The sequence below is a fragment of the Drosophila willistoni genome (assembly GCF_018902025.1).
Source record: "Drosophila willistoni isolate 14030-0811.24 chromosome XR unlocalized genomic scaffold, UCI_dwil_1.1 Seg144, whole genome shotgun sequence".
NCBI lineage: Eukaryota > Metazoa > Arthropoda > Insecta > Diptera > Drosophilidae > Drosophila > Drosophila willistoni.
Genome location: NW_025814057.1, coordinates 5,014,270 through 5,040,909, shown reverse-complemented (window position 1 = coordinate 5,040,909; position 26,640 = coordinate 5,014,270). Strand labels below are relative to the sequence as shown.

The window sequence follows — 26,640 nt, the reverse complement described above, 5'->3', positions numbered from 1 at the left end:
TGTTGTTTCTTTATTAATATAATTTTTTGCGTTTTTCTTCTTGTTGTGGGGCGAGTCACTTGGCTCACTTGGCATCGTTGGCTGCGGACTTGTTGCCAGTTTTAATGGCCACAGTGCGTTTCACATTGACCACGACATTGCGTTTCGTTGATGCCGGTCCAGGCTTGGCACCCTTAGCTGCCGGAGTGGCCGGCTTGGGAGCTGGCTTTTTGGCCGGTTTCTTGGCCGCCGATGTAGCCGCAGCCGGAGCTGACTTGGCGGCAGCTACTGGTGTGGCAGGAGCACTGGCTGCGGCAGCTGGAGCTGTAGCCGAAGCTGGAGTTGGAGTTGGAGCTGGAGCTGGAGCAGCAGCAGCAACGGCTGGCACAGCTGCGGCTGGTGTGGCCTTTTTCTCAGTAGACGATTTGGTAGCAGCAGCGGCAGTTGCCACAGTAGTTGGTGGTTTCACTTCTTTTGGTGTAGCCGACGGTGGAGACTCATCCTCATCATCGTCCTTGCCATTGGATTCCTCAACGGCATCTTTAGCCTTGTTTTTCTCGCTGTAAGAGATTAATATTTAGCATCATTTTTATGATAAGTTTTCATTTACTCACCTCTGAATGTCAATATTTAGGACTGATTCGTCCTCGTCTTCTTGGCCTATTGGCTCCACTTCGGCCAAGAGGTCGCCCAAATCTTTGTCGACCTCCTCCCATAGCTTTTCATTCTCATCCACCTCAGCATAGTCTTCGTCATCGTCATCGTCGATATTCTTGGCCTCAGTGGAAGTGTCAGCATCCTTTTCGTCATTGGCATCCTTAGTCTCTTTGTCAGTTTTCTCGTCTTGCTCCTCGGCTTCATCGTCGTCGTGCTCATCATCTTGGTCGGCCTTGGCCTTCTTTTCCGACTCCTCCTTGTGACGTAGGAACGCCTTAACATGGGGATGTTGCAGGCAATGCTTCTTAGCATAATCATCGAGCGAAATTTCTTCCGTCTTGACGGAGTAATGATTGCACAGTTCGCAAAAGAATGCTTCTAGAGCTTTTATAAACTCAGCACCGATTAATCCACGCTTGCGGATTTCCTCGTCGGTGCTCTTTTGTGCAATTTCCGCTTTGCTAAGCAATGCATCGATATCGGCCTCCATAATATCGTCATCTATCTCGCCAACCGAATCGACGGTAAGGAATTTATTCAAGTCAATTTCACGCTCATCGACGCTATCTTCCGATCCAGACTCATCGTTGCGGACCTTGTTCTAGATGCAAATAAATCGATCATCGTTTATTTGTTGAAAATTGTTTCTATTGAATCTCTCTCTTACCCGAATGTGCTCCAGGGAGCAGCGATGATTCTCATAGAGCATGGCATTTTTGAATGCCAGATGACAACAGCCGCAGTAGGGCATCAGGAATTTTTTGATAGTCTTATGATGCTCGGAAGCCTGATGCAGACTCTTCGGCTGACGATAGGCCAGACGGCAAAGGCGACAATAGCGCGACTCGTGCTGTTCCTTGCTATTCTCTTCAATCTCACGCTGGGTGGTGCGTTGACGGGCGCGCATGCGCTGAAGATCGGCACGTTGATTAAGTGCCACATTGCGCATAGAATTCTTGTGAGTGCGCGAGTTTAGATGGAAGCTATATTCCTACAAAGACGACAAAACGGACGACAAACGATATAGGGGGAGTGGGAAAGATATCTGGCTAACTTACCTTGAAGGTAACACACTTGATGCGACAATGGACACAGGTGAGCTTGATGAAAGTGCGCTTACGTGCACTTCCTTGATCCTCGTCACGATGACGGGAACTGCGTCGTTCCTTGCTGCGTCCCTCATCGTCGCTATCATCCTTTTCCTTACGGGAACGTTCCTTCTTGTTGGAGCTTTTCTTTGACTTGGACGACGATTCCTTTCCATCTTTGTCGGCATCAGCACCATCTTTAACTGACTTCTTCTTACCTGACTTATCAGCTGAACTTGAAGATTTGCTCTTCTCTTTGGGCTTATCGGCGGCATCGGCGCCACTATCATCTGTCTTGCCTTGAGACTTGCCCTCACCGCCGCCGCTGCCTTCATCAGCAGCAGCTGCAGCAGCGGCATCATCTTCATCCTCATCATCAGAGGCGCCAGCATTTGATTTGCCTTTCTTCTTATCCGACTCACTATCGCCCTTCTCCTGATCCTGCTCATCGTCTCCGGCTTCTTGATCATCGACGTCTTCATCATCGTCGTCGTCGTCATCGGCGCCACCACCGTTGTTGCCTTCGGGTTCGCTTTTGGGGCGTTTCTTGCCTAGCGATGACTTTGTCTTAGTCGATTCGCCCTTTTTATCAACATCGGCGGCATCTCCATCTTCTCCATCGTCTTTGCTATGGTGCTTCTTCTTGCTCTTGCTAGGCTTACTTTCTTCCTTGTCATTGTTGTCGTTGTCATCTTTGTCACTGGAATTTTCACTAGCATTCCCTCCCTGGCGCTGGCGGCGCAATGAGCTACATTGTGAAGGAAACCGAAGACGAAGTCGAAGTACAATTCGAGTCCGAGTTCGAGTTCGAGGAAAGGAGGCGCAAAGGCAAATATGTTTGTTGGTAAGTAAGTAGAGTACACATGGTTCAAAACTTTTTTGTAAACAGTGTCGAGTGTTTTTTTGGTTTTGGTTTTTTCTTTTTTAATGGGTTTTTATCAAAGTTCTCTTTCTCTCTGTCTCTCTCACACACACAATTTCTTTCCTTCTCTCCTTATGCTCCTTTCTGTTACACTTTTTATATCTTTATATCTCGCCTCTCTGGTTTTTGGGTTTTTTGTTTTGGCAAAAAAAAAAGTTTTATACACACTTATACAGAAGATTATAGAAGAATTATTCTACGAAGATAAAATCATCGAATCGAAAGGCACAATCTTTTAGCCAATTAAATATATATATATATGTGTATAGATATATAGATTTAGAGAGTTGTCAATACTCTCATCACTCTGTCTCTCTATTTCTCTATACAATCTGCCAATGATCGATGGCATCGATATATATATATATATATATATATATATACATTCCCAATCTCTCAATCTGAATGTCATTAACATTATTATTATTATTATTACACCATAGCGCGCTGCACATAAAGAAGAATCCTCGCACTCTTTATTTCTCTCACTTTTTTCTCTCACTCTCATTCTCTGAATTTCTGTCTTCTGTCAGCTGTATTTCTCTGTCACGCAGTATCTCTCAATAACAATCTCAATTCAAATTCAATTCCCGTTTTGTTTTTGTATCTAATTACCTTTTCAGCTGCTCTATTTTAGCCAATAGAGCTTTATCTTTCTGCTGAGCATAGAGCAGCTGGCGGCGCATAGTCCGCAAATCATTTGACTCATTGGTCCGAGCACGGACAATGCGCATGGTACCAACGCCACGCATGCTGCGTACAATCCCGCCACGCATATTCATGGTGCCGCCGCGTGGACGTGATATATAGCTGGTGCCGGCCACACTGCGCAGCATGCGTTTGGGTGGTCCCATTGACGAATCGCGCTGATGGCGACTGCCAGAGCCAGAGTCATCACGCTGACGATATGAACTTGAACCGCCGCCACCTCCTCCGCCGCCGCTTCCTCCGCCACTGGTACTGCTGCGTGGATGGTAATTGGACGATGATGAACCACCTCCTCCCAAATTCTGCGAAGATGATGATGGACGATCGCTGCGATCGTTTGACGAGCTCGTGCGACGATAATCCTATGACGATTGATGAGTAGGAAGGAGTGTAGGAGCATATTTTTGTTTGTTGTTTGTTTTTTGGTTTTTGTTTTGGTCGAATATATATATATATATAGAGATATATAGGTAACTTTTGTGGATGATAAATATTATATATGTATATACTCTTCGTATATAATATATATATATATGTAAATATATAATTGTTATTTAAAAGTTGGGCTGATCCTGGAGAGCGTGTTTTTTATATATTTTTGAAATTATTGTGTGGTAACTTGATGCGGAAACCCTCAAACTCTTTAACTATTTGAAATAGATCAAGATTATCGGTTGTTTTGGATTCTTTGAAAGCAAATCGACTGCTGGATGGTTTAAGCCATACATTAGCCATATACATATATATGTAGTATATATATAAATCATTATATATAGTAGGAGATGTTGTGTATGTTTAACAATCGCATTTCTATACATGGAAGATTTCTCTGTCCCAGGACGATTGATCAATCTTTGGCTAAATATCATTGCTATGCCTTGGACACATAGTAAAATATATATGTATGTATATAAATAATATATATTTATATAATGGATTATAATGTTTATATATATATATATATATCTGGCTGGCTGCGAGCTCTGTGCATTAGTTATATAATTTTATATTATTAACTGTTTTAATATATATATATATAGGTGTTTTTTTTTTTAGGTAGGGAGAAAGCTCGTAACGCTAGATTCCGGTGTTTAACCTTTACAAATAGTGCTATAAATATTTGGAAAATCATTAACATTACAGGAAACATAGCCAACGTTTTAATAAAAAAAAACATAACTTAAGAAAAAAAAACAAAATGGGGATTATTATGAGAAACCTCTGAAATAACGTGCAAATTCAATATATGGGCTACGAACATATGGAAACTTACATCGATACGTTGACGTTTGCTACGATCATCGCTTCGATCGCGTCCTGAATCCTGTATCAGAAAATCAATGGGAAATTGTTAAGCACTTTCCAACTACTTCATCACCCATATACTTACATAGCTACGCTTGTGACTGGATCCGGAATCGTAGCGTCCACCACCGCTGCTCGAGTTATGATGGTTGACAATGTCACGACTGCGATTCTCATAGTGATGGCTATTGCCGCCACCGCCGCCGCCTCCTCCACTGCCACCACCACCACCGCTGCCTCCACCACCTCCGCTATAACGGTTGTTGGTATGGTGGTAATTGTTTTCATACCGTCCGCCATTCGGGCGATAGTTTCCCTGGGTTCGTGTGCTCACGTAATTGCTCGAATTACGGTTGTTGTAATACCGATTGCCCATTGATGTAAGGGAACCGCGTCCACGTTGAATGTAACCACCGCGTCCACGCATTTTTTCTAGAAATCAAGCATACGAAAACGAAAAAAAATGGACAGTTGATAAAATTCTGATTGTAGCGAATGTGTAAGTGTGTGTGTGTGCGCGAGCGTGTGCCTGTGTATGCGCATGTAGATGTCTACCGGCTTGACATCCACCCCGAAAAATAATCAATACCATGCATGCATTTTTTGTATTTCATTACTTTAAATATAAATAGTTTTTTATTAGCACATACCTTCTCAATTATTTCTTTACTTTTTATTCTGACTTAACGATTAAACGCGCTCACAAAAGTCTTAAAATTTTTTTGATTTTGTTTGCAGAATTTTTTTTTAGCTCTTCCTCGTTAGAAGTTTTAGAGAAAATCTAGTAGTGTTGTAAAACTATCAATGGAAATATCGATGGAATTTTTCCGATATCGATACATCGAAACACAACCCGCCAGACGCAAGACGTTTTTATTAAATCGAACCATCGATGTTATCGATATTTAGAACCATCGAACTCAAAAATATCGAAGGACGTCGATGGTTTTGCAGCACTAAAATGAACTTCATAGGGCTGTCTTGACAGGTACTTGTACTTTCTGGTAGTTTTTCCTTTTCAGTGGCGTTTTTTCCTTTTTGGTATTTCTAGTTTGTGCCCCCGCCAAAATTCGGTGGCTCCACCTACCGTACAATGATAACAGAAAAATATTGACCAAAAGGCAATCAAAGTGATCATCACAAGATTATATAAGTACTATTTCAGTATTGTCACAAAATTATAGTAGATTTATATATATTTACTTTTTAATTTAGTTGTATGTAACTCTTTTCCAACACTGTTCTTTTGACGACTGGTTCCAGCTCTAGATTTGGCACCTGACTAAAGTTTCTTTTGCCAACACTGGCTACAACGATTTTTTCTTTCGGTGTTAAAAGTATTATTTTTAATATATAATTTTCATTTGTTGTGCGTGTGTGCATTGCACGCCAGTGTGTGTGCGTGTTACCATCAACGCTCCAAAACTGCGTTTCAAAGTAAAGTTAAAAAACCAAAATTGTGTGATCTAAAATCAAAACGAAGGGCATAAATAACAAAAGGAGACAATTTGACAACGACAATTAGCCCCCCCTTTTGCCATTCCTCTCTAGCGCTTTCATACTCTCACTGTCTCGGTATTGCCCTCTCTTTTTCTTTCTCTCACGCTCTCTGTCGCTCGCGGTCTGTGGTTGCGGTGTGGGCGGCCCACATACGAAGGGGATGGGGAGGGCGGCCCAAAAGGAGTCTCGCCCAGTCATTGGATTAAAAAAAAATCCTTGTTGCCCTTCGTCGTCTACCTTGTCTAATCATAAAAAAATTTGAAAAGCAAATATCAAATCTGAATGCGAATTCAATTATCATGTGAATAACTCGCGCGTCTCACGCCTCAAGTGGGCGAAATTTAAACAAATATGTACATAGCCACAAACAGAGACACAACACACACGCATACAGAAACACGGACTCACACATACATGCACAGCATGCGCGATTAGTATGTAAATAAATGCCACTAAACATATATAAATAAAATGAAAACAAACTTATAAACTGATAACCACAGACACTATACATTTGGACTACGACAAGGCAGCGGCAGCGACGTCGACAGCGCAGTTGCGACAGAGAAAGAGACCTCGGTGGGGCAGAATTTTACGACCATCATATGGTTTTTTGCTCTTTACAGTTTACATACGTACTCATACATATACATATATACACATATGTATATGTATGGATGTATGTAGGTATAGGAATTGACATTTCAAGTCTTGCAGTTGGTTCACCGCGCTATGCAATCCCTGCATTCAATTGGCCATTTATATCGATTTAGTCAAGTTTATATTGTATATAGTATATAGGCAGACATAGCACACGCACTAATCATTAAATTAGAAGATTCGCCAAATACCTACATGCATACATATATGTATGTATATTATACATTTAACAGATGACTCGACTTGAAAAGAAAATTATTCAATTAGAAACAATTTTTTTCCTGTTTGGAATAAAGTAACTTTAGTCCTTTGTATTAATTTTCCTATACCCTTCTAAAAGTAGGATAAATTAATATTGTTGTGAAGTTAATAACGTGTCCTACATACATATAATGTATATCTATATATACATATGTATGTATGTTCGTTCTTCAACATTATCATCTGATTGAGTCAGAGCATCATTCACTTCCTTTGACCACAGACTTCTGTCTTTGAATCATTTGGATTGGATTATACTATAATACCATATAGTTCTATATAACGAATCGGTCTTAAGTTTGAGACTTAATATGAATGATCTCCTATATTCATATAGTCACCAATGAAACAATCATTCCGAAAAGTATTTAGTGGAGGGGAGAGTAGAAGATATATTTGATAATTTCCGATCTCTGGCTGCGGCGATAGGAAAATCCAACAAGATCTTACTATAACAAAGTGTATACAAAATGCGGTGTAGCCCCCTGATTTCACATATATACAATATACTATAAAATATACTATATTGTCAACTTTTGTGTGAGACATGGCATATTGAATGCGTCATATTAAGAGACCATTGAAATCGATTCAGTAAAATCCGTTGACGCAGGCGTCCCCCCATATACAAATATATATATTAATATATAGTCATGATCTTGACAGCACGCGCTATTTAAAATTGGCTCAATTTGTTATTAGAAAGACAGTCCACATAGTTAAAAAGTAAAATCCATCATTTTGGAATTCCAGGCCACCCTAATATATATATATATATATATACTTGGGTATACATTGTATGATAAGTGGCTGGCTTGATCTTAAAATGCTTCCGATATTGTATTTTTATTATTATTTTTTTTTTTTGCTTACAATTTCTATATTTATATTGCTGTGTGTGATAATGAAAATTCAACAAGATTAATTAGGCCCCGGGTCCAGTACGGATGTGTGAGGAGTAGAGGTGGTGGGCAGGTGGGGGGGAAATTGAGGAGCTTCGTCGACTATATGCTAATTTATTTTTGCTATACTGATGTTGTCTTTTTCTCTCTCTGTCTCTGTTTGTAGTCGACGCCATGAGCAACAATAGGAACAGGAAAATGCAAGCCTGCTAGTAGTATCATAAAGACAAGAGCAAGAAATAAGATCAAGATCCCACGATGAGCCGCCAGGAGACGGCGTCATCGTCATCGCTTGCTCTGGGAGCAACAACCACCACCAGCAGCAGTAGTAGCAGTAGCAGCAGCAACACCACAACCACCACCACCACTACCACCACCACATCTAGTAAAATATCCACCTCAACTCCTCAAAAGGGTGATGACCCGCATCGCGATGAGGAGGAGTTCATTAATCGGAGTATCGCTAGTGAGATCGATGCCAATGATGTCATATCCATGTCCATTGATAGCAGCAATAATAGCAATAGCACTGCTGCCACAACAGGTCCCACTTTGAGTGGCAGTCCCGTGGCCAAACGTCAATTGAACTCGGCGAATCTGTCGCGCATACGACCGCAATCAAGTTATTCGGCTCGTGTCCTCATCTTTGATGATTCGGATCAGGAGGCAGCGGCAGCAGTTGCCGCCTTGGCAGCTGGCGCTTCGTCATCGAATAGCAGTGCCAAATCGTGTAGTGGCTTGGAACTGTTGCCCACATCGCCAGCAAAGCTGTCGATTGGCAACGATAGCAGCACCAATGGCTCTTCGATGATGCGGAATCTGAATCTTACGAAAAGCTCATCGGGCGGTCTATCGGGCAGTTCCAGTTCGCTACATTCGCGTGGTTATACAGCTTTGCTACGCAAAATCTCTTATCAGCAGCATACAAACTCCTTAAGGGCCGTCAGTAGTGGTAAGCCTCTAAAGAGATTTATGCCAAGGTTTCCCCATCTTCTAATCTTTCGACCCTGTCTCTCTCTCTCTCTCTCTCTCTACAGAGGCCTCCAATTTATTGCGTATGCGGCATTCGTCTCTGGGAAAATCAGCTCCATGTTTAACTGGAAACTATTTTCGTCAAGAACTGGCTGCCGCTGCTGCTGCTGCTGCAGCCGCTGCTCCGCCTTCCAATCAGGCATCATTTCAGGGATCGGCGGCGGCAAATGCTTCGCCTGGTCTCAATATCTCACGTTCGGGTAGCTGTGCTGGCATCGGTTTGGCCAAGCAGCATCATCATCATCATCATTTGCATGGTGTGGTAATGCGTGGCTCGACTGGCAGCAGCAGCTCTGGTTCCTCCTCTGGCATCTCATCAAGCGGTGTGGCCCATCATCGTCTCAGTTTGGTCACCAATGCTGCCGGCGTAGCCGCAGCTGTGGCCGGATCTCGTGCCCACTCGCCCTACTCAGCGAGCCCAGTGGATAGTCCACGTCTCAATTCACCCATGCCATTTGCATTTGCACCCATTAAAAGGATAGCCTCGTGTCGCGGTGTGGTCGACGGTCGTCGCTGGTCAGTGGCATCGCTGCCCTCATCCGGCTACGGCACTACGCCAGGCAGCTCGAATCTATCATCCCAGTGCTCGAGCCAGGAAGCACTCAATCAATTGCCGCCGCCGGCACCATCTGCCGCTGGCGTCCAAGAGGATGCGGCAGCTGTGGCCGCTGGAGCTTGTTGTGCCGAGCATTTGAAGCAGCATTGCCCCAAGCATTGTGCATTGCTATTGGCCGCCACTCAAAAGCCAACACAACAACAACAACAACCATCACCTAAGCCGGTCCAGCTGCATCCGCAGAAGATTGTAACCGGCTGCATAAATTGTTGTGCCGAGCTTAATGTGGTCTGCAGTGGCCAACAAGGTGTCGCTTCTGGTGGTGGTGGTGGTGGTCAGCCAGCTAATAGCTCACCCTCACAGGCTATTCCTGGAGGACGTATGTCACCATATTTTCGTCCACGCTCGCGCTCTTTATCCAGTCCCTCGCGTTCACCCATTGTCGACAATGAGATTGCCGTGATGAATACCCTCTACAAGGAACGTTTCCCCAAGGCCACCCAACAGATGGAGGAGCGTCTGAAGCATTTCATCCATGAAAACAAGAGTGCAGCATGCAGCAGCTTTCGAGATTCTCAGCCCATAGTGCGGTAAGCTAAATGAGCAATGTGGTGCCTCCTTCCGTGTGTCCACTCATTAAATCCTTGTCATTTCCAGGTTTGTTCATCATCAGGTTTTGGAAATGGCACGCGATTGCCTACATAAATCGGAGGCCAAGTTGATAACTTCGCAATATTTCTACGAATTAAGCGATAATCTGGAACGTTTGCTCGTCGAGACAAAGGAAAAGTCACCAGAGGCTGCAGCCGAGCTGAGTGGAGTGATTAAGAAACTTTTGTTAATTATCTCTCGTCCGGCCCGTCTGCTCGAATGCCTGGAATTCGATCCACAAGAGTTTTACGAACTACTCGAGGCAGCTGAGGGACATGCTAAGGCTATGCCGGTGATAAAAGCCGATATACCGCAATATATAATACATAAATTGGGCCTAAATCGTGATCCTATAGCTGAACTGCAGCAGGAGCTAAGAGAAACGCAACAAATGTGCTCGGAACAGGTTACAGTGGAGGCATCCCAGGATTCAAGTGGAGCTCTGTTGCTTAATTCGCCATTGACATGTGCTGCCAAGCAATTGAGCAATCTGGCCTTGGATGGCCTGCTAGATAATAGTAATCCGAATGCCAGCAGCGGATCAAGCACACCGCAGGCCAAATTGCCAACACAACCACCCCAGACGCCAGTCGCACCCACAGATGCCCATCCGGCACCCAGTTTCGCTCTGGCTGTTAGTCAACTCAATGAACGTGAGGCCAATGCTAATGCCCTGCTTTCCTCTGGCCAGCAGCAACAACCTTTACCCCATGAAAACGATTTTGACATTGTCAAGCTGATCTCAAATGGCGCCTATGGAGCCGTCTATCTGGTGAAGCACAAGACCACACGCCAACGCTTTGCCATGAAGAAAATCAATAAAAATAATCTCATCCTGCGTAATCAAGTGGAACAAGTGTTTGCCGAACGTGACATACTCTCGTTTGCCGATAATCCCTTTGTGGTCAGCATGTACTGCTCCTTCGAGACAAAGAAACATCTCTGCCTGGTCATGGAGTATGTGGAGGGTGGCGATTGTGGTACTCTCTTAAAGAACATTGGACCTCTGCCCGCGGACATGGCACGATTCTATTTTGCCGAAACAGTATTAGCCGTAGAGTATCTACATAGCTATGGTATTGTCCATCGTGATCTCAAACCGGATAATTTGCTCATCACTGCATTGGGTCATATCAAGCTAACCGATTTTGGACTATCCAAAATGGGTTTAATGTCATTGGCAACCAATCTGTATGAGGGTTACATTGACTCGGAGACACGACAGTTTTCCGACAAGCAGGTGAGTTCCCCTTGACTCGATAATACTTAACCACATTCTAACTTATTCAAATGGATTGTCAGGTTTACGGCACACCCGAGTATATAGCCCCAGAGGTTATTCTACGTCAGGGATATGGCAAACCAGTCGATTGGTGGTCCATGGGCATCATACTCTACGAGTTTCTTATTGGCTGTGTGCCCTTTTTTGGTGAAACGGCTGAGGAACTGTTTGCCCATACGGTGAACGATGACATCGAGTGGCCCGATAGCGAGGATTGGCCGGTACAAGGGGAGGCCAAAGATATTATAACACAATTGTTGCAACAAAATCCCCGTGATCGTTTGGGCACTCAGACTGGAGCCTTAGAGATGAAGGAGCATGTCTATTTCCTGGGCATGGATTGGAATTCATTGTTGCGTCAGAAGGCTGAATTTGTTCCACAACTATCGCACGAGGATGACACAAGCTATTTTGACAGTAAGCTAACCCACAATTCAGTTAATCCCAAACCCAATTGATTGGTTTTCTTCTCATCACTCTCTCTGTAGCACGCATGGATCGCTATAATCATGATTTGGCCGGTGAGGATACAGACGATACTGATGATACGCCAGTCTTTGGTAGCTTCAATTCATATACACCGCAATATAGAAAACAACACTATAGTTGGTCACGGAATGCCAATTCCACCAACAGCACCACAACCACAATAGATGGAGTAAACAAGGGAACATTGTTGACATCATTGCCATCGAGGGCTCAGGAATTTATGATCACTTCATCATCGGCCATGACGATGCCATCAACGACAATGATACCAGCAGGAGCAGCAGCAGCAGCAGCAGCATCAGGAGCATTACCCAAATTAAAAACGTCAAATGCCATTTGTACATTGGGATCTAATGCTAATGATGGAGTGATTAATAAATTTTTAAATACTCCACAATTGCGTAAATTGGATGTAAGTGTTACTAAAGCGAGAAAGTAAACAGAGAAAAAACTAATTTATGTCCCCTTACAGCTCTCGTCTAGCCAATTGAAGGTACCCTCGACCCCGGATGCCGAATATTTACCCGAACTTCTTCATAATGTTACAATTGGTAACGATGCCGAGCTCCGAATGCTCAAGCATTATTTGCAGCAACCGACGTCCACTGTACAGAGATTGCAACAGCGTCACAGTATGCCACCGAACACGACGACGATCATTAGCACACCAGCTACACCGCCGCCGACCCAAACCGCCGCTACACCACCTACAACCACTGTGAGCAGTTTCTCACGCAGCACACCGGAGAGTTCGCAAACGGATAGCGATGACTTCTCGCCCCAAATCAATCGCAAGCGGAAGGGTGTCTGCGCCCGTGATATTTTGCCACGCTTCTCCATTTCGATTGAGGATGAGACCATTTCGGCAGGCAGCTCATCGGCGGAGAATGTGAATATGCCCAGAGAGCAGTCGCCGTTGGCTCTGCAGCATCAACCGAAATCTATGGATGGCACTAGCAGCACAAGTGGCAGCAGCAGCAGCAGCATGAAGCATCATCGTTCCCGGTCAATTGTGAAATCGGCCTCAGCTTTGGGTCTCTCTCTTATGACTTCACTGGACAATTCGCAATTGGCCGCCCAACTGTGTGGCATTCAGTCGCCAGGTGGTGGAGGCAATGGTTCGAGCACGGCCAGTTCCAGGGACACGTCGCCGTGCCGGGAACTCTCCCCACTGGTTACCAATCTGAAGCCGCCCATCATTATACGCCGTGGCCCACGAGGATTTGGCTTCACTGTGCACACAATACGTGTGTATTATGGTGATACAGATTTCTATACGATGCATCATTTGGTCATGGCCGTAGATGAGGGTAGTCCGGCATTTGAGGCCGGCTTGAGGCCAGCTGATCTAATAACTCATGTTAATGGAGAAGCTGTCCAGGGGCTATTCCATACCCAAGTACTGCAATTGCTTCTCAGTGGCGGCGAACATGTTACATTGAGGGCCACTCCTCTGGAGCACACGAGCATACAGAGCGGTGGTCGGAAGCGTGATCTCATGCAGAGCAAGCTGGCCAAGAAGGGTCTCAATCGTCAGAAGAAACAAACGAAGCGAGAGCACGATAAGAAGCGAAAGACATCGCTTTTCCGTAGGATAAGCAGTAAGCGTGCCAATGCGGAGATGCAGCAATATTCCGCTGGCACTAGTTCACCCACCACGCCATCGGCTAGGAATCTTTCACCCTTGGATTCATCGTATCATAGCCAATCGGCGGCAAATTCCTCATCCACTTCACCATCATCCTCATCGCCCAATACACCGACTGGTTCAAGTGCCTCTAATAGCGGCGCCGGAGCTGTCGGAGGAGGCGGCGGAGTAGGCGGTGGAGGAGGAGGAGTAACACCTGCATTAGTCCAATTGCCATTGGCCGCACCCACCAATCAGGTTGTGCTCCTACCACATGTAGGAGCTGCTGTTGGCAGCAGTCCCACATCAGTGGGAAATGTACCAGGTTTGTATATTGGCCACTCCTTGAAAGAAACCTTCATAAAATTTAATCTTTGCGCGTTGCAGTGTCTCCCACAGGAGTGGTGCCGCAGCTTTATCAACGTCCATCCACCTTACATGGTCTCAAGCACAAGTTACACGCTCCCACAACATCGAATGCCGCCAATCCAGCTGGTGGATTGAAAACCTTACACACAACAAGCAATAACTCACTGCCCAATCGAAGGAAATCGGTGGGGCATATACCACTATCTCCATTGGCACGTACACCGTCGCCATCGCCTCTGCCATCCTCTCCAACACGATCGCCATCGCCCCTGGCCTTTCCGCTAGTGGGTCATCAGCCAGGAGCATCAAACACGACTCAATCGTACAGTCCGGGAAGTACTTTGCCCACATTGCAAGCGGCTGCGAGTTCAAACAACAAGAAGGGGGGATTTGCGCGTACCAAGTCAGCGGAACCAAGTTCACCATTGCTTAGACGTGCTCTGTCCCCAGATCGACTGCATCCGCGCAGTGCAGAGACTAAGATATCACCTCTCTGCTGCTCGCCGCCCATCAAGCAGCCGACACATCAACGGGTGGTGGCCACCACCTGGAGGCCAGCGGCAGGCTCTGGCGGAGCTAGTGGCGCAACCGGAACGGCAGCAGCTGGACCAACAACCCAGCAGCCGGTCAATGCAAATGCCGAGGAATCTCAAGGAAGGCCATCAGCAGCAGTGGCGGTTGCAGTCACCACTGCAGCAGCAGTTCCATCTGCTGCTACTACTGCTTCGGATGCTGCTGTCATCACGCTAGCCAATTGTGAACTGTTGCCCCGAATTGCCGAAGAGAAAGATTCGCCCACCAGCACTCAGGACAGTAGTAGTAGTGTCTCCGAGGGATTTATGCCCGCCATTGAGGAGTATGCCGAGGGCGAGTCTTCCTCATCGCCCACACAAACGCTAGAGAAGCCGGACAAACAGAAATCTACTGGCATCGCCAGCATCGATGACATGTGGTATCAAAATCAAGAAGCCCTAAATAAGGCTAAAAAGATCGAAATTGGTAAGAAGAAAGAATCTAAAACATAAAACACACAACAATTTAATCTCATTTAAATCCCAACAGTTAAGAGTCAAACACCACCAACACAACAACAACAACAACAACAACAACAGCAACAGCAACAAAATGCCACTTCTAAATCCAAACCCATCCCATCCAGTGCCTGTAAAACTTCGATGACAACGACAAAGCACGCCAGCCCCAGTGTAACCATATTAACGCCAGTACGCAAAGAGCCACTAACGACTCCGACGAATCCATCCGCCAAGCAAAAGAAGTAGCGCCAGGACATAGTCGAGGAACACGACGCGAACGGAAATGAAAGGGAACAACTGGGTTATGGTTGTCTGTGTTTTAAATATCGCCATTAATTGCGCATAGGAACAGGAAATGGGATTAATTCCCAATTCTTAAAACTGAAAATCAAGGGATTTGTATTTGAATGTGTGTGCGTGTTTATAAATCGTATTTCTTTGGAGTAAGCTTCTGTTTTTATGTAATTTGCGCAAACAAAAAAAAATTTACAATTTAGCAATGAAATTAATTAGAAAATTTGTGAGAAAAAGTAAACAAAAAGAAACCAACAATTAAATACTAGTAGCTTGTAGTTATGTTTCGTAATCCGATTAAATACTATATATATATATATATATAAACCTATATATATAGACTTATATACATATTTGTAAATTAGTAGAAAGTATGAGAGAGAGAGCAAAGTTAAAGAGGATCTAAGAAGATGGTAACGATGCTGATGATGATGATGAACAGATATTCCAGTTTAAACAAAAGCAAATCTAAGAGGCACAGCACGCAATTTATTGAATATATTGTAATTGTATATATCTCTATATATATATATAAATGTTTAACATTTTTGATAGAATCAATGGCATTATGAAAACAAGAGGGAGAGAGAGAAAGCGACAGTGAGAGCGAGAAGAAAGTGAAACAAAAAACGTCAAGTTACCAGAATAATTGCTTTGCTCAAGTGTCGGGTTAACATTATTTTTAAAACGTTTCTTTCTCCTAATCTACTATGCAACAACAACAACAACGCCACTATGTCGAATTCAATTAAAGAAAAAACAAAAACAAGAAAACAAAACAAACTATATTTAATAAAATAAATGTTATATGTGTGTGTAAAAATGATTTTTACTATTTTTTCCCCTCAGCTATCCAAATGCCAAAAATGAACTTGAAACAAATTTCTGAAACTTTAAGGATAATTTTGAAAATTTCCTCTTTAAAATGAAGCATTTGTGCTAATCTAAAGTCCTGCTAGAAATATCAAAGAAAACGGCTTGTTGTTTTATGTTAGTTTATTACAAAAAGTATAAATGAAAACTATTTTCAGCAAACATGAAAAACTGCCCAATAAGTTTCCAAAACGATTTCGCAGTATAGACTAGTTTAATGGCGAGCTGATAAAATAGTGAGCAAAATAACTTGAAGGAGTTTGTTGAAAAACTTTTCATTAAATTACTTAATTATAAATAAAATTCTCTTCAATTAAAAATTAGTTTTTTAAACGAAACATTCTTTTTGCATTCATATGAAAGGACAATGTGTAAAGTAATGCAATGTCATGCAATCATAATAAGAGACTGCGTTATCGTTGGCTATCGATAACACTTTTGCCAGCTGTGCACTTTAAGGTGTAAACTTTTATTGTTTTTTTTTCTCGATTTGCACAATAATGCTGCCCAAACTAAAGATATCAGCGTTCCTGCTCAAGGTGAGTGTGTTCCCAAGTGGTTAAAAAGCAATCTTTACATCTTTTCCTTCCCCCTTCGATCTTGTTCAGCGTTTGGAGCGTGTGAAGCTGCAGTGCAGCGGCGTTTTATATGGAGTCTTCTACGGTGATGGCACTCTGCTGGTGTTGAGTTTTAACATTGAATCAAGCGTAGGTCAATTGAACTATGAGCAATTGCTGCAGAGATTTCCAGCCGAAATGGATCTATGTGGTCTGGTCAAATTCGGTGATTGTTCGGATGCTGAGGCCCATTTGAGTGAGGTGATCTCATCGGTCGATATAACGGATAATCCCATATTGTTGAAATGTGAACTTGGCACACTGGTGGGACTGCGAGCTAGCTTTTTTGTCCATGGCAAACTGGAGGATGTGCCCTACGAGGTTATGGAGGCCGAGCAGCTGTACAATGATTTCTGTTTCACACGATTGCACTGTGGTTTCAATTTGCAAACGGCAGAGACACCCGAAGCTTTGTCCAGAGAGATGCATGTACTCAGGAAGCGTGTAGCCGATGGCAGTCTTGTGTTTCATGTGCCGCAAACAAATATCTGGGTAACGAGTTGTGGTCCCCAGGATAAGAGATTTACCAGTGAATCGAGAATAGAGAATTTATTGGAACTTCTGCCTAAGCGGGAGTCTGTTACGGGAACGGCCAGCAGCAAGAAGAAGCAAGACAAAGAAACACAAGATAAATCCAGAAATTTGGCTGTCGTCGGATGTGATTACGAGGTGATCAATTTGGATGTTCTGCAGAGTAGGACACGAGAAGCAACAACAGTTCAGTCACAGCCCCATCCGGCCCTGAGTATATGTCTTACGGCCCTAGAACAGCCAAAAGTAGCATTGCCCCTCGAGGTGGAGGCCATGGCCATTCTGTGTAAGAAAACCAAAATGTTACGTCTTTACGATGTTCTAATCGAGAGCATATGCCGTGCTCTGAGGCTGTTCGAGCAGAGCCTCAACGAATATCTGCAAGAATCGGAGAGTGGTGGCAAACTTTTGGTGCCGAAAAGCTATCATTTCTATCCACAGGAGTTTGGCCACTTTCTAAGCTGTGCTTACCTAGAAGATTTGAAAGATGACGACCCAAGCATGTTGGAGAGAAGAAAGAAACTCCATAGGCAATTCTCGTTACCCGTTTCTCGACCCTATTTCCGGCGGGCCAATCAATGCCAATTCATTAACCATTTGGAAGAAGCGCCATGGACACCGCTTCTAAATACTCATCTGGGGCTTCGGCCCAGTGGCGTTGCCGATGGCAAGGAGTATCTAGTTAATGGCAATTACCATTACTATCATTATCTGCAGCAGCAGGTTCAGGACAAGGGCTGGGGCTGTGCCTATCGATCACTTCAAACCATTTGCTCCTGGTTCCTGCTGCAGGGTTACTCCGAAGCATCCATTCCCACACATCTGCAGATTCAGGAATATCTGCACAAAATCGACGATAAACCAGCATCGTTTGTGGGCTCTACCCAATGGATTGGCTCGACAGAGCTCAGCATGTGCCTGCAAGGTTTCCTCAATGTAGACTCCAAGATTCTTCATGTGACATCGGGTGCTGAGCTAGCGACAGTTGCATCCGAGCTGGCCATGCATTTCCAAACACAGGGCACTCCCGTCATGATTGGAGGCGGAGTCCTGGCCCACACTATCATTGGCGTGGATTATTGTGTTCAGAGTGGCCAAGTGAAGTTCCTTATACTGGATCCCCACTACACTGGAGCCGATGATTTGGCCACCATACAAATAAAAGGCTGGTGCGGTTGGAAAGGCATGGATTTCTGGGATAAACGCAGTTATTATAATCTCTGTATGCCTCAGAGACCGATTCTATATTAACAAAAAAGCACAGATGATTTATTTTTTCCATTTGTATTTAAGTTGATCTTTAATGTTTTCCATATGTGTGGGCTCTTTGTATATGTCATGAGTATATGAAGAATTTATATAATTGTATTTTATGTATGTATGTATATGTACTCTATAACTCTCAAAACATATTTGCAATAAAAAAAAAACAGATGTATTCCAAACAAAAAAAAAAAATGTAACATATATTTTAGAAAACATCAAAATTAAAGCCTTGTATATTGATCTTACCCTGGAGACCCAATAGGCATTATATCCAATTAGTAAAACTGATCATCAGTTGGGCGCAGAGGACACAATGATGATCTTTTCAAAACTGGTATACACAGAATTGCATTCTGAAACTGATATACAAAGTTATTTCGCCTGTCTATCGATAAATCAATTTTGGTGTTGAAAAGTTTTCATTTTAGTGTTGGGAAGCGTTTGTGTCTAACAAATGTCTATTTACATTCTAGTAGCCTAGAAGCTCATGGCCAGAAGTTTGTAATTAACAAAATTATTTGTTGTACAAATCAAATAAATATGAGTGAAAACAAAGCCAAAGGACCCCATCAACCAGGAGAGGGTATACGCTCCATGCGTAGCACCAGCGTGTTTCGTTTAATTAACTTTGAATTGTACACAAAACCGGTAAGACCAAAACCCAACAATAAATTTGAATTTCTTTTAAAGTATATTATATAAACTATTGCCATTTTTCTTATAGAACACGATAATCATGGGAATAGGACTGGCGGCTATTACCGGTGTCTTTGGCTATATAGCCTATATGCGTTATAAATATGAGAGCTTGGGCTATTATGTGGCCATCAAGGAAGATGGTCAAGAGCAGTTTGTTAAAAAGAAATCAAATTGGGAGATTTAAAAATACATATTAAAGTAATAATAACAATAGCCAATGATCATATTCTTATGGAAACATTCTTTATTTACTTGGTAGAACAATTTGGTACATAAATTTGTTGTTATCTGTTATCTTGGAGTTTGATGTTTGTGGTTTTTGTTGGTCTGCTTTCAGTTGGTTTCTTCTTGTATTTGTTTGTTTTTTTTTGCCAAAATATATAACTATTAAGAAATCACAATAGTAGAAAAATGTTTTTAACTAGAAACTTGTTTTTGCGATATATCGCGAAATGAGCGTTAAACAGCAGGAGAGAGTTTTCTTTTGGGCGGGGGGAGGGAGAGAGTTTTGAATGATGAGATAGTGTACACGTATCCTATGTAGAGTTTGATGCGGGGAAGGGCTTTTTTCTTTCTTTTAAGAGGGGGAGGGGAAAGGAAAAGTTGTTAGGTTCATAGAGGTTTTTCTACTTTTCCTTTTGACTTTTTGTTTGCTATGTTCATCTCGTCTTTTAAATCCTTGTATCACACATTTGGTTTCCCATTCGCATATCTCTCACTCTCTCACGTTCTCTCTCTGTTTTTTAAACTTATTTTCCCTTCAATTTCCTTGCTTTTTCTCTTTTCTTTTCAAAATGTTTTTCGTTTTTGTTGTTGTTTTTTAGCAAATATTTTGTTATTGCTGTTTGTTTTAGGCGGACAACTTCAGAGCCTTGAGCTCATCCAGGTACCTTGCTTCCATTTCAATTTTATTCAATTGATTTAATTCCAGGGTTTCGCCCTGACCTTGTCGGGCCTTTAGCTTCTTAATGTCAGATAGCTTCTTGGCCACGCTACGAATTTTGCGATCCTTTTCGCTGATATTCTGGCCATTGGCCTGGGGATGCTGCTGCTGATGATGGTTGTGATTCCGTTGCTGCTGCTGCTGATCGGCTGCATTCTCGGTCTGATGTTGTCTGGCCTGATGATATTGCTGCTGTCTCGACTTGTTGAATGGAGCCGCCTGTTGCTGTTGCTGCTGCTGCTGCAGTGATTGATCTTCCCCTGTTGGCGGTGCGGCATCTGAGGCAGCGACACCGCCACCATTATTAACATTATTCACAACATCCCTTCTATTGCGTTTCTGTTGCTTGTTTTTGCTCTTATTATTGGCGCCACCTGCAAATGGACGGGGGAAAGAGAGAAGGCAAAAGCAATAATTAGCATAATTTGTTAGGGAATGAAACCGTTAACCATAATCGAAAACTGTTCAATTAACTAACTATTAGCTATACCATTTATTTATATAATATATGTATATATGTAGATGTTTATCTGGTTTTTAAGCGACTATAAAATTTATATTAGGTTAAGATCAAAATACAATTTTAAATGTTTGCCTTAATTATAATAGCTCGAATGAAACTAGTAGAGTGTTGTATAATGAAATGGAAGTTTACACATTTAGTAAGTAGGCAAGATTAAATTGAGAAAAACTAAAGATATATCGCAACTGTTACCGATACAAGTTTCAGTTTCATTCCCCCTAAATCGGTATATATGTATATATACTTTACATTCTTTAAGCGAATCCCTAAAAATTCTAATCCTAAGACGACAGAGATGAGATGACATGACGTTTCTCACTTAATTCTCATTTCATTTTCCCTCTCAGACGACTCTCGCTCTCCCAAGCTCCCCTCTTTTCACTCTCTCTCTCTGTCTCACACTTCTCATCATTTCGTCTAATAGCGTTTATGCTGATAGGGACGATATCGCCGAAATGATCGACTCGAGGAGCCCTGTGCCGATGTCTGACCACCGTCACGCATAACCAAATTGGATATCAATTGCTGTTGCTGATCGCCTCGTCGCATTATCGGATTGTCCATATCATATTGTCTATTCCAAAATGTCCGCATCTTATTACCTGCTCCGCCGCCGGTTGTCAGCGTTAATCCGGGAATGCTGGGCTGCGGCAAATATTTCTCCGGATTCTTGCCCTCCTTCAACAGGCGCAGATGGGGCGGTGTGTAGGCCTTTTTGCTTGCCTCCGGTTGACTTGATTTAATACCCTCATGCTTCGCCTTGGTAATTTTCGGTTCCGTAAATGTATTATCAGGATATTGTTGCCATTCAATACCAAGCAGTTCCTGACCAGTCGGCCACATTGTCTCATGAAGCAATGCTCCCGAATAATGATAAACCTTGAACCTGAAATAGACGAATGATAGAAAATGACATTTAGTTCGATGATGACTACTTTTCGATCGATCAAAAAAACAAAGTGAACTGTGAACTGAGACTGAACTTACCCATTGCTAATCCTTAATCTTGGGGCAGTGGTTGCGGTAACAAACCATTCACCATTCGGATGCCATTCAAAGAACGTTGTATCAGCACATTTTAGATTGGCCAATTTCTCACGCTTAGACACATCCCAGACTTCGACAGCTCCGGGCAAATTACCAAATCCAGCCAAGACAATTAGATTACCGAATGGATTGAAATAGGCACAATTACGCGGACCCTCACCGAAATCGAAGACGACATCACACTTGAGATTATATAGGGCGGCCTTTGAGGGCATATAACCATAAACGACGACAAATTCATTGGCCTTGGGACTCCATTTAACCGAATGGACGGGCCCCTCTTTGGATAATGGCACCGAACAGGTGTCACCTTTGGTGGCCATAAAATGAACGGCTTGATTTCCATAGTATGAGGCGCCAGTCTTATCTACCTCGGTGCTGGTAAGCAAAAGGAGGCCAGTGCCTCGTTTATTCCATAACATTTCGACACGATCCGCTTGGAAGAAACTTTTGCAGGCCACGGTTTGATTTTGACCCAAGGCGGGATATTTGTACAATTTGCACATGGAGGGAGCACCCTTGGCACCGGGCGTATAGAAGGCTAGAAATGGTGGACAATGTCCTGGACCCAGGGATAGCATACCGCCACGGCTGCCGCCAATTGTCCTTGTTGTTGAGGCAAATCCTTTAATTGCATCGGGACCCAAATCATAGAATAAAGCTTCACCACCAACGACCATAGCGAATATCGATTCGTCTGATGACCATGATGGTTCCCAATCAGTTTGATTTTTTTGCACAATGGCAAAAACTTCATTCCCGGTGGCCACATCGTAAACAAGTAGATTTGGCGCTCCTTCTGGACGATCCTTAGTTATAGCATAATGCTCCCAGGTGCATAGATAATTGCCACGTGGCGAGAATTTCAAATAGAATGCCTTGGGACGTGGCAATTGGCACTGTATAGGCCATGTTCCATTCTGATCCTTCCCTGCTTCCAGCACTTTCACCACCAGGCCATTTGAAAACGCAAAATAACGGCCATCGGGACTAAAGCAAATCGATCTGGAATTTTTCGTCTCCTCTCGCGGCAAATTGGGTTTGTGCTCATATGGCAACTTGGAGCCACCCGATGACCACAGCTCAACAGCCACGCTAGAGCGAACTGTAAAAAACACGAGAAGAAAAAAAATTAAAATAAAATGAAATTGAAAAAAAAGTGGAACGAGCACCCACAAAGAACGCCGGATAAGTACAATATATCCGACTTGAATATACTGTTTACACTTATCTAAATGATCTTCCTCCCACTACCACGGCACGACAAAACCTAACCTATAAAGCTAACAACATTCCAGGAATGGCAATCATTTTCTATTACTTGGCGCAAATTAATGTATACCTTTATATACTCCAATCAATCCTAATGATCGCCGTTTTGCCACTTGGCTTTCTCTCAAAGCAAATATACCCCGACACACTTACACAAAGGGTAACAAAAACACACGAGGTGGCCTCAAAAGTGGGAAAAAAAAAGACTTAGTCACTGTGTGTAGTGTAGAAATCTACGAATCTACGAGAAACTTAAGAAATTTCTATTTACCATATGCTTGGGACACTATTTAAATATGTCGCTAGGATAATTAATAGGAATAATTTTAATTTGATATTTACTTGCAAGGGTAGGAACAACACCTTCCGCAGCCGCAGCCATTGTCTTCCAATCTCACACACACACACACACACACGCTCGCAGGCAAGCACAAGAACGCGTTGTTGTTGTTGTGTTTGTTGCTGTTGTTGCTGGTTTTTTTTTGTTTTTGCTGTTTGCAGCAGCTTCTTTTCAGTGTTGGTTAACTTCGACGTGTGCTATCTTGCTGTTATACACACACACGGTTGTATTGCGATAAATTACTAGCACGCATTTGGCGCGAAATACAAATACAGAAACCGAATCGGGATACGTTGAACCAAACCAAAAAAACGTATTTAGAACTGCAACAAAATTTCTACTCTACGAGAATTTAAAAACATTTTAATACTAAGCAATTTTGTTGTCTGTATACTCAGCCGGTATTCTGTGATCGGAGTCAAGGGTAGCTTGATTACTGAAAAAAAAACTACAAACAAATTTAAGGAAACCATAACACACACACTTTGATTTAATTTTATTTAAACTTGGTAAAATCTTTTTTAAAGTTTATGCATAAATTGTACCACAAAGAAAGAAAATTAAATTCAGAGAAACTAAAAAGTAATTCTTAATGAGATTTCTATAAAAATAAGCTGAAGTTTGTTTTTCTTTGGACTAAATATTTAAAAAAGGTACAGTTAGTAATACAAATATGAATGTATATGCACATATGTATTTAGGAAATTTTTTAGAAATTTCTATAAATTTTATAACGCAAAGTTTTACTTTCACCTAGTCTGTTAAATTCTGTAGGCTTTTTCTTTTGGCGTTTTTGGTTTTTTGTTTTTTTTTTTTGGCAACTATTACGAGAGTTAATTGTTAAGCTTGAATAAAAGCATTTAGACCGTCCATCCAACATGTCCAGCAAATGCACAATTGGAACTTGTTCAGGTTACTTTCGCTGATAAATGGAGGAGACAGTGTCGGAGACTTCACCGACCTGACGACACTTTTGCTGCCATTGCCGTTTGTTATTGCCATTGGCAAGAGTAACGGCTCTTGGCTTGGCTCTCATATTTCAGCCAACAACATTTTGTTTCAATTGTTACTATTAAATTTATTTTATTTTTCTGCATGCCGCAGCGGCGCGACGACAATTGACTTCAAATGTCTTGCATTTACCAAAAAAAAAAAAAAACAAAAAAAAATGAAATTAAACAAAAAGAGAAGAGAAAAAGTTGTTGTAACTATGAAAGTTTGTTTCTTTTCGATAATAACCATCACAAATTGGTAACTTTCCCAAAAAAAATTAAAAAACCCAACCGAAAATATATTTTGGAAAAAATGAAAAGCTCTCTTTTCAATACAGAGCACATGCGCAAGTATTTTTTTCATTTTTATTATTATATAATATTATTAATTAACAATTAATCAATTATTTGCCGACTCCATTCGCAATGCTTTCAGTTTCTCGATGGGTGAAAACTTCTTTCCCAAATCGAATCGAGTCATTAACGCGGCGGGTTTAGTCTGATGCATCTTCAATGCAATCGTCAATTGGCCCACAAATAAATGAATTATGTTATAATATGTTGGGAGAGGCTTTTCCCATAATTACAATCCCAATAAACTTGCCATCATTTCCATTTCCATTCCAGCTTAAATGACAAACAAAGAAAATAAATAAAAAATTTATTTAAAATATTAGTTTTTCTCTTATTAAATTGTTTGGTTATTACAAATTCATACTATATATAAATATTAGGTCATAAATGCCACCTTGATTGATATAGAGGAGGGGGTAACAAGTGAAGAAACTCAGATTTAGTGGTCAAATTGATTTTAAGGATAAAAACCAACATTTCTGACTCCTTCTCATTTTATTTGAAGATAATTTTATATATAACGATAATTTTGAATATTTATTGAATCATTAGGTAATCCAATCGTTTTCTAAAAAAAAACAAGGACAATTGAATTGTTTTTAAAAAGTATAGCAGGAAAATTCATCCCAATTCAACTTACGAAGAAATTGTTGTTGTTTTCGAAAAGATTTTCCAAGATCAGCTAGGGACAATCAAATGCTAAAGAATATAGACGAATTAGACAATCAATCATGGCGGATCAAAGTATATACATCAAAAATGATATACAATTGGCAAAGCAAAAGAGTTTTGAAAATATTTCAAAACAAATTTATGCTGATTTCATTTATTCCATCAATTTTTGGCCGATTTCTAAGTGTTATAACTCAATTTGATAACAATTCAACATATTTTAAAATAAAGTAAAAATAAAAAAAAAAACAATTTTGATCCAAATATATTAGTTTTCGAGGATTCAAAGTCAGGACATGGTCATTAAAAATCGGTGAAAAGTAGACAGAATTACAGTTTTTTAAAGTTAAAGGCTTTAAGATAATTTCAATCATGTACTCCGGACTGTATTTTTTAAAACAACAAGTTAGCTAGAAATTTCTAATCTATGTATATGTGTATATTTCTATATTTTAAGGTTGTAAATTTGTTTTTGAATGAAATATCTTAACAAAAAAATTTGTTTTAACTTTTGTTTAATTTCTAAAAAATGCTGAATTTGGCTAGTGATCTCGCCTTCTTATTGGCCAAGAATTGGTGAACAAGCAAAAGACTATTGAGTAACAGTGTTTCAAAAATATCCAAAATTATGACCATACTTTTTAATATTATATTATCTATATTGGGTGGAATTGTGCTGTTTGCGGTTTTCTGTTTTTGCTGCATATTCATTATGTGTTTTTGTTGCAGCGATTGCGCTATACGAAATGCAGAAATGCGTCCGGCTTGGCCGAGACCTCGACAATTGCCGCAGACATTGCCACAGTCGGCGTTGTCTCCGTCTCCGTTGTCGTCGGCGTCGCCACCAACACCAACAGCAACAGCAGCAGCAGCAGCAGCAGCAGCAAGAAACGACGACAGCAACAGGTTACGAGCAGCAGCAGCAGCAACAGCAACTGAATAGCAGCAGCAGCAGCAACAACAACAACCACTGTTAACGTCTTCTTGATGACCGAAAAGACGACAACATCAAGTGCTTAAGGAATGGTAAACGTTACCCTGATATGCCAGTTCCAGTTGAGCGCTCGAGTTGTACGGTTGTGTCGTCGCACGCGAATCACCCAACACACACATTGCATACATATAATATCCCAAAAACCCAACAAACAAATATAAAACAGCCAAATCTTTAAAAAAAAAAAAACGATCGCCGCCC

General features: G+C 41.9%; 5 protein-coding genes across 5 annotated transcripts; 3 read left to right on the top strand and 2 right to left on the bottom strand.

Moving 5' to 3' along the window:
* Positions 1–30: 30 nt before the first annotated feature.
* Positions 31–5,432, bottom strand: LOC6639507 (glutamic acid-rich protein). Its single transcript, XM_023178735.2, has 8 exons — positions 5,310–5,432; positions 4,745–5,091; positions 4,628–4,678; positions 3,262–3,716; positions 1,695–2,472; positions 1,304–1,627; positions 594–1,237; positions 31–539 (listed from the first exon to the last, which is right to left on the bottom strand). The coding sequence occupies exons 2-8, from the start codon at positions 5,084–5,086 to the stop codon at positions 65–67; spliced, it is 3,069 nt and encodes a 1,022-aa protein (XP_023034503.1). The 5' UTR covers positions 5,087–5,091; positions 5,310–5,432; the 3' UTR covers positions 31–64.
* Positions 5,433–5,962: 530 nt separating this feature from the next.
* Positions 5,963–16,064, top strand: LOC6639508 (microtubule-associated serine/threonine-protein kinase 1). Its single transcript, XM_002062173.4, has 9 exons — positions 5,963–6,096; positions 8,149–8,934; positions 9,020–10,160; positions 10,228–11,461; positions 11,524–11,920; positions 11,992–12,404; positions 12,465–13,944; positions 14,007–14,987; positions 15,051–16,064. The coding sequence occupies exons 2-9, from the start codon at positions 8,241–8,243 to the stop codon at positions 15,266–15,268; spliced, it is 6,558 nt and encodes a 2,185-aa protein (XP_002062209.1). The 5' UTR covers positions 5,963–6,096; positions 8,149–8,240; the 3' UTR covers positions 15,269–16,064.
* Positions 16,065–16,619: 555 nt separating this feature from the next.
* Positions 16,620–18,782, top strand: LOC6639509 (probable Ufm1-specific protease 2). The gene is made up of 2 exons (XM_002062174.4): positions 16,620–16,728; positions 16,798–18,782. Exons 1-2 carry the CDS (start codon positions 16,690–16,692, stop codon positions 18,586–18,588), a joined length of 1,830 nt encoding a protein of 609 aa, XP_002062210.1. The 5' UTR covers positions 16,620–16,689; the 3' UTR covers positions 18,589–18,782.
* Positions 18,783–19,029: 247 nt separating this feature from the next.
* LOC6639510 (small integral membrane protein 8) lies at positions 19,030–19,528 on the top strand. Its single transcript, XM_002062175.4, has 2 exons — positions 19,030–19,251; positions 19,328–19,528. Exons 1-2 carry the CDS (start codon positions 19,144–19,146, stop codon positions 19,484–19,486), a joined length of 267 nt encoding a protein of 88 aa, XP_002062211.3. The 5' UTR covers positions 19,030–19,143; the 3' UTR covers positions 19,487–19,528.
* On the bottom strand, positions 19,529–23,788 carry LOC6639159 (eukaryotic translation initiation factor 2A). The gene is made up of 4 exons (XM_002062176.4): positions 23,430–23,788; positions 21,756–22,920; positions 21,371–21,654; positions 19,529–20,619 (listed from the first exon to the last, which is right to left on the bottom strand). The coding sequence occupies exons 1-4, from the start codon at positions 23,467–23,469 to the stop codon at positions 20,153–20,155; spliced, it is 1,956 nt and encodes a 651-aa protein (XP_002062212.1). The 5' UTR covers positions 23,470–23,788; the 3' UTR covers positions 19,529–20,152.
* Between the last annotated feature and the right edge of the window lie 2,852 nt (positions 23,789–26,640).

Excerpts from the sequence above, each read along its gene's own strand:
- LOC6639507 (XM_023178735.2), bottom strand. The coding sequence starts at position 5,086 with ATGCGTGGACGCGGTGGTTACATTCAACGTGGACGCGGTTCCCTTACA. Across the intron at positions 3,717-4,627 it reads GCAAACGTCAACGTATCGAT|GATTATCGTCGCACGAGCTC; the intron begins GTAAGTTTCCAT and ends CAATCGTCATAG. Across the intron at positions 1,628-1,694 it reads TCAAGTGTGTTACCTTCAAG|GAATATAGCTTCCATCTAAA; the intron begins GTAAGTTAGCCA and ends TCGTCTTTGTAG.
- LOC6639508 (XM_002062173.4), top strand. The coding sequence starts at position 8,241 with ATGAGCCGCCAGGAGACGGCGTCATCGTCATCGCTTGCTCTGGGAGCA. Across the intron at positions 8,935-9,019 it reads CTTAAGGGCCGTCAGTAGTG|AGGCCTCCAATTTATTGCGT; the intron begins GTAAGCCTCTAA and ends CTCTCTCTACAG. Across the intron at positions 11,921-11,991 it reads TGACACAAGCTATTTTGACA|CACGCATGGATCGCTATAAT; the intron begins GTAAGCTAACCC and ends CTCTCTCTGTAG.
- LOC6639509 (XM_002062174.4), top strand. The coding sequence starts at position 16,690 with ATGCTGCCCAAACTAAAGATATCAGCGTTCCTGCTCAAG. Across the intron at positions 16,729-16,797 it reads TATCAGCGTTCCTGCTCAAG|CGTTTGGAGCGTGTGAAGCT; the intron begins GTGAGTGTGTTC and ends GATCTTGTTCAG.
- LOC6639510 (XM_002062175.4), top strand. The coding sequence starts at position 19,144 with ATGAGTGAAAACAAAGCCAAAGGACCCCATCAACCAGGAGAGGGTATA. Across the intron at positions 19,252-19,327 it reads TTGAATTGTACACAAAACCG|AACACGATAATCATGGGAAT; the intron begins GTAAGACCAAAA and ends TTTTTCTTATAG.
- LOC6639159 (XM_002062176.4), bottom strand. The coding sequence starts at position 23,469 with ATGGCTGCGGCTGCGGAAGGTGTTGTTCCTACCCTTGCAA. Across the intron at positions 21,655-21,755 it reads AGATTAAGGATTAGCAATGG|GTTCAAGGTTTATCATTATT; the intron begins GTAAGTTCAGTC and ends CGTCTATTTCAG. Across the intron at positions 20,620-21,370 it reads GACAACCGGCGGCGGAGCAG|GTGGCGCCAATAATAAGAGC; the intron begins GTAATAAGATGC and ends GTCCATTTGCAG.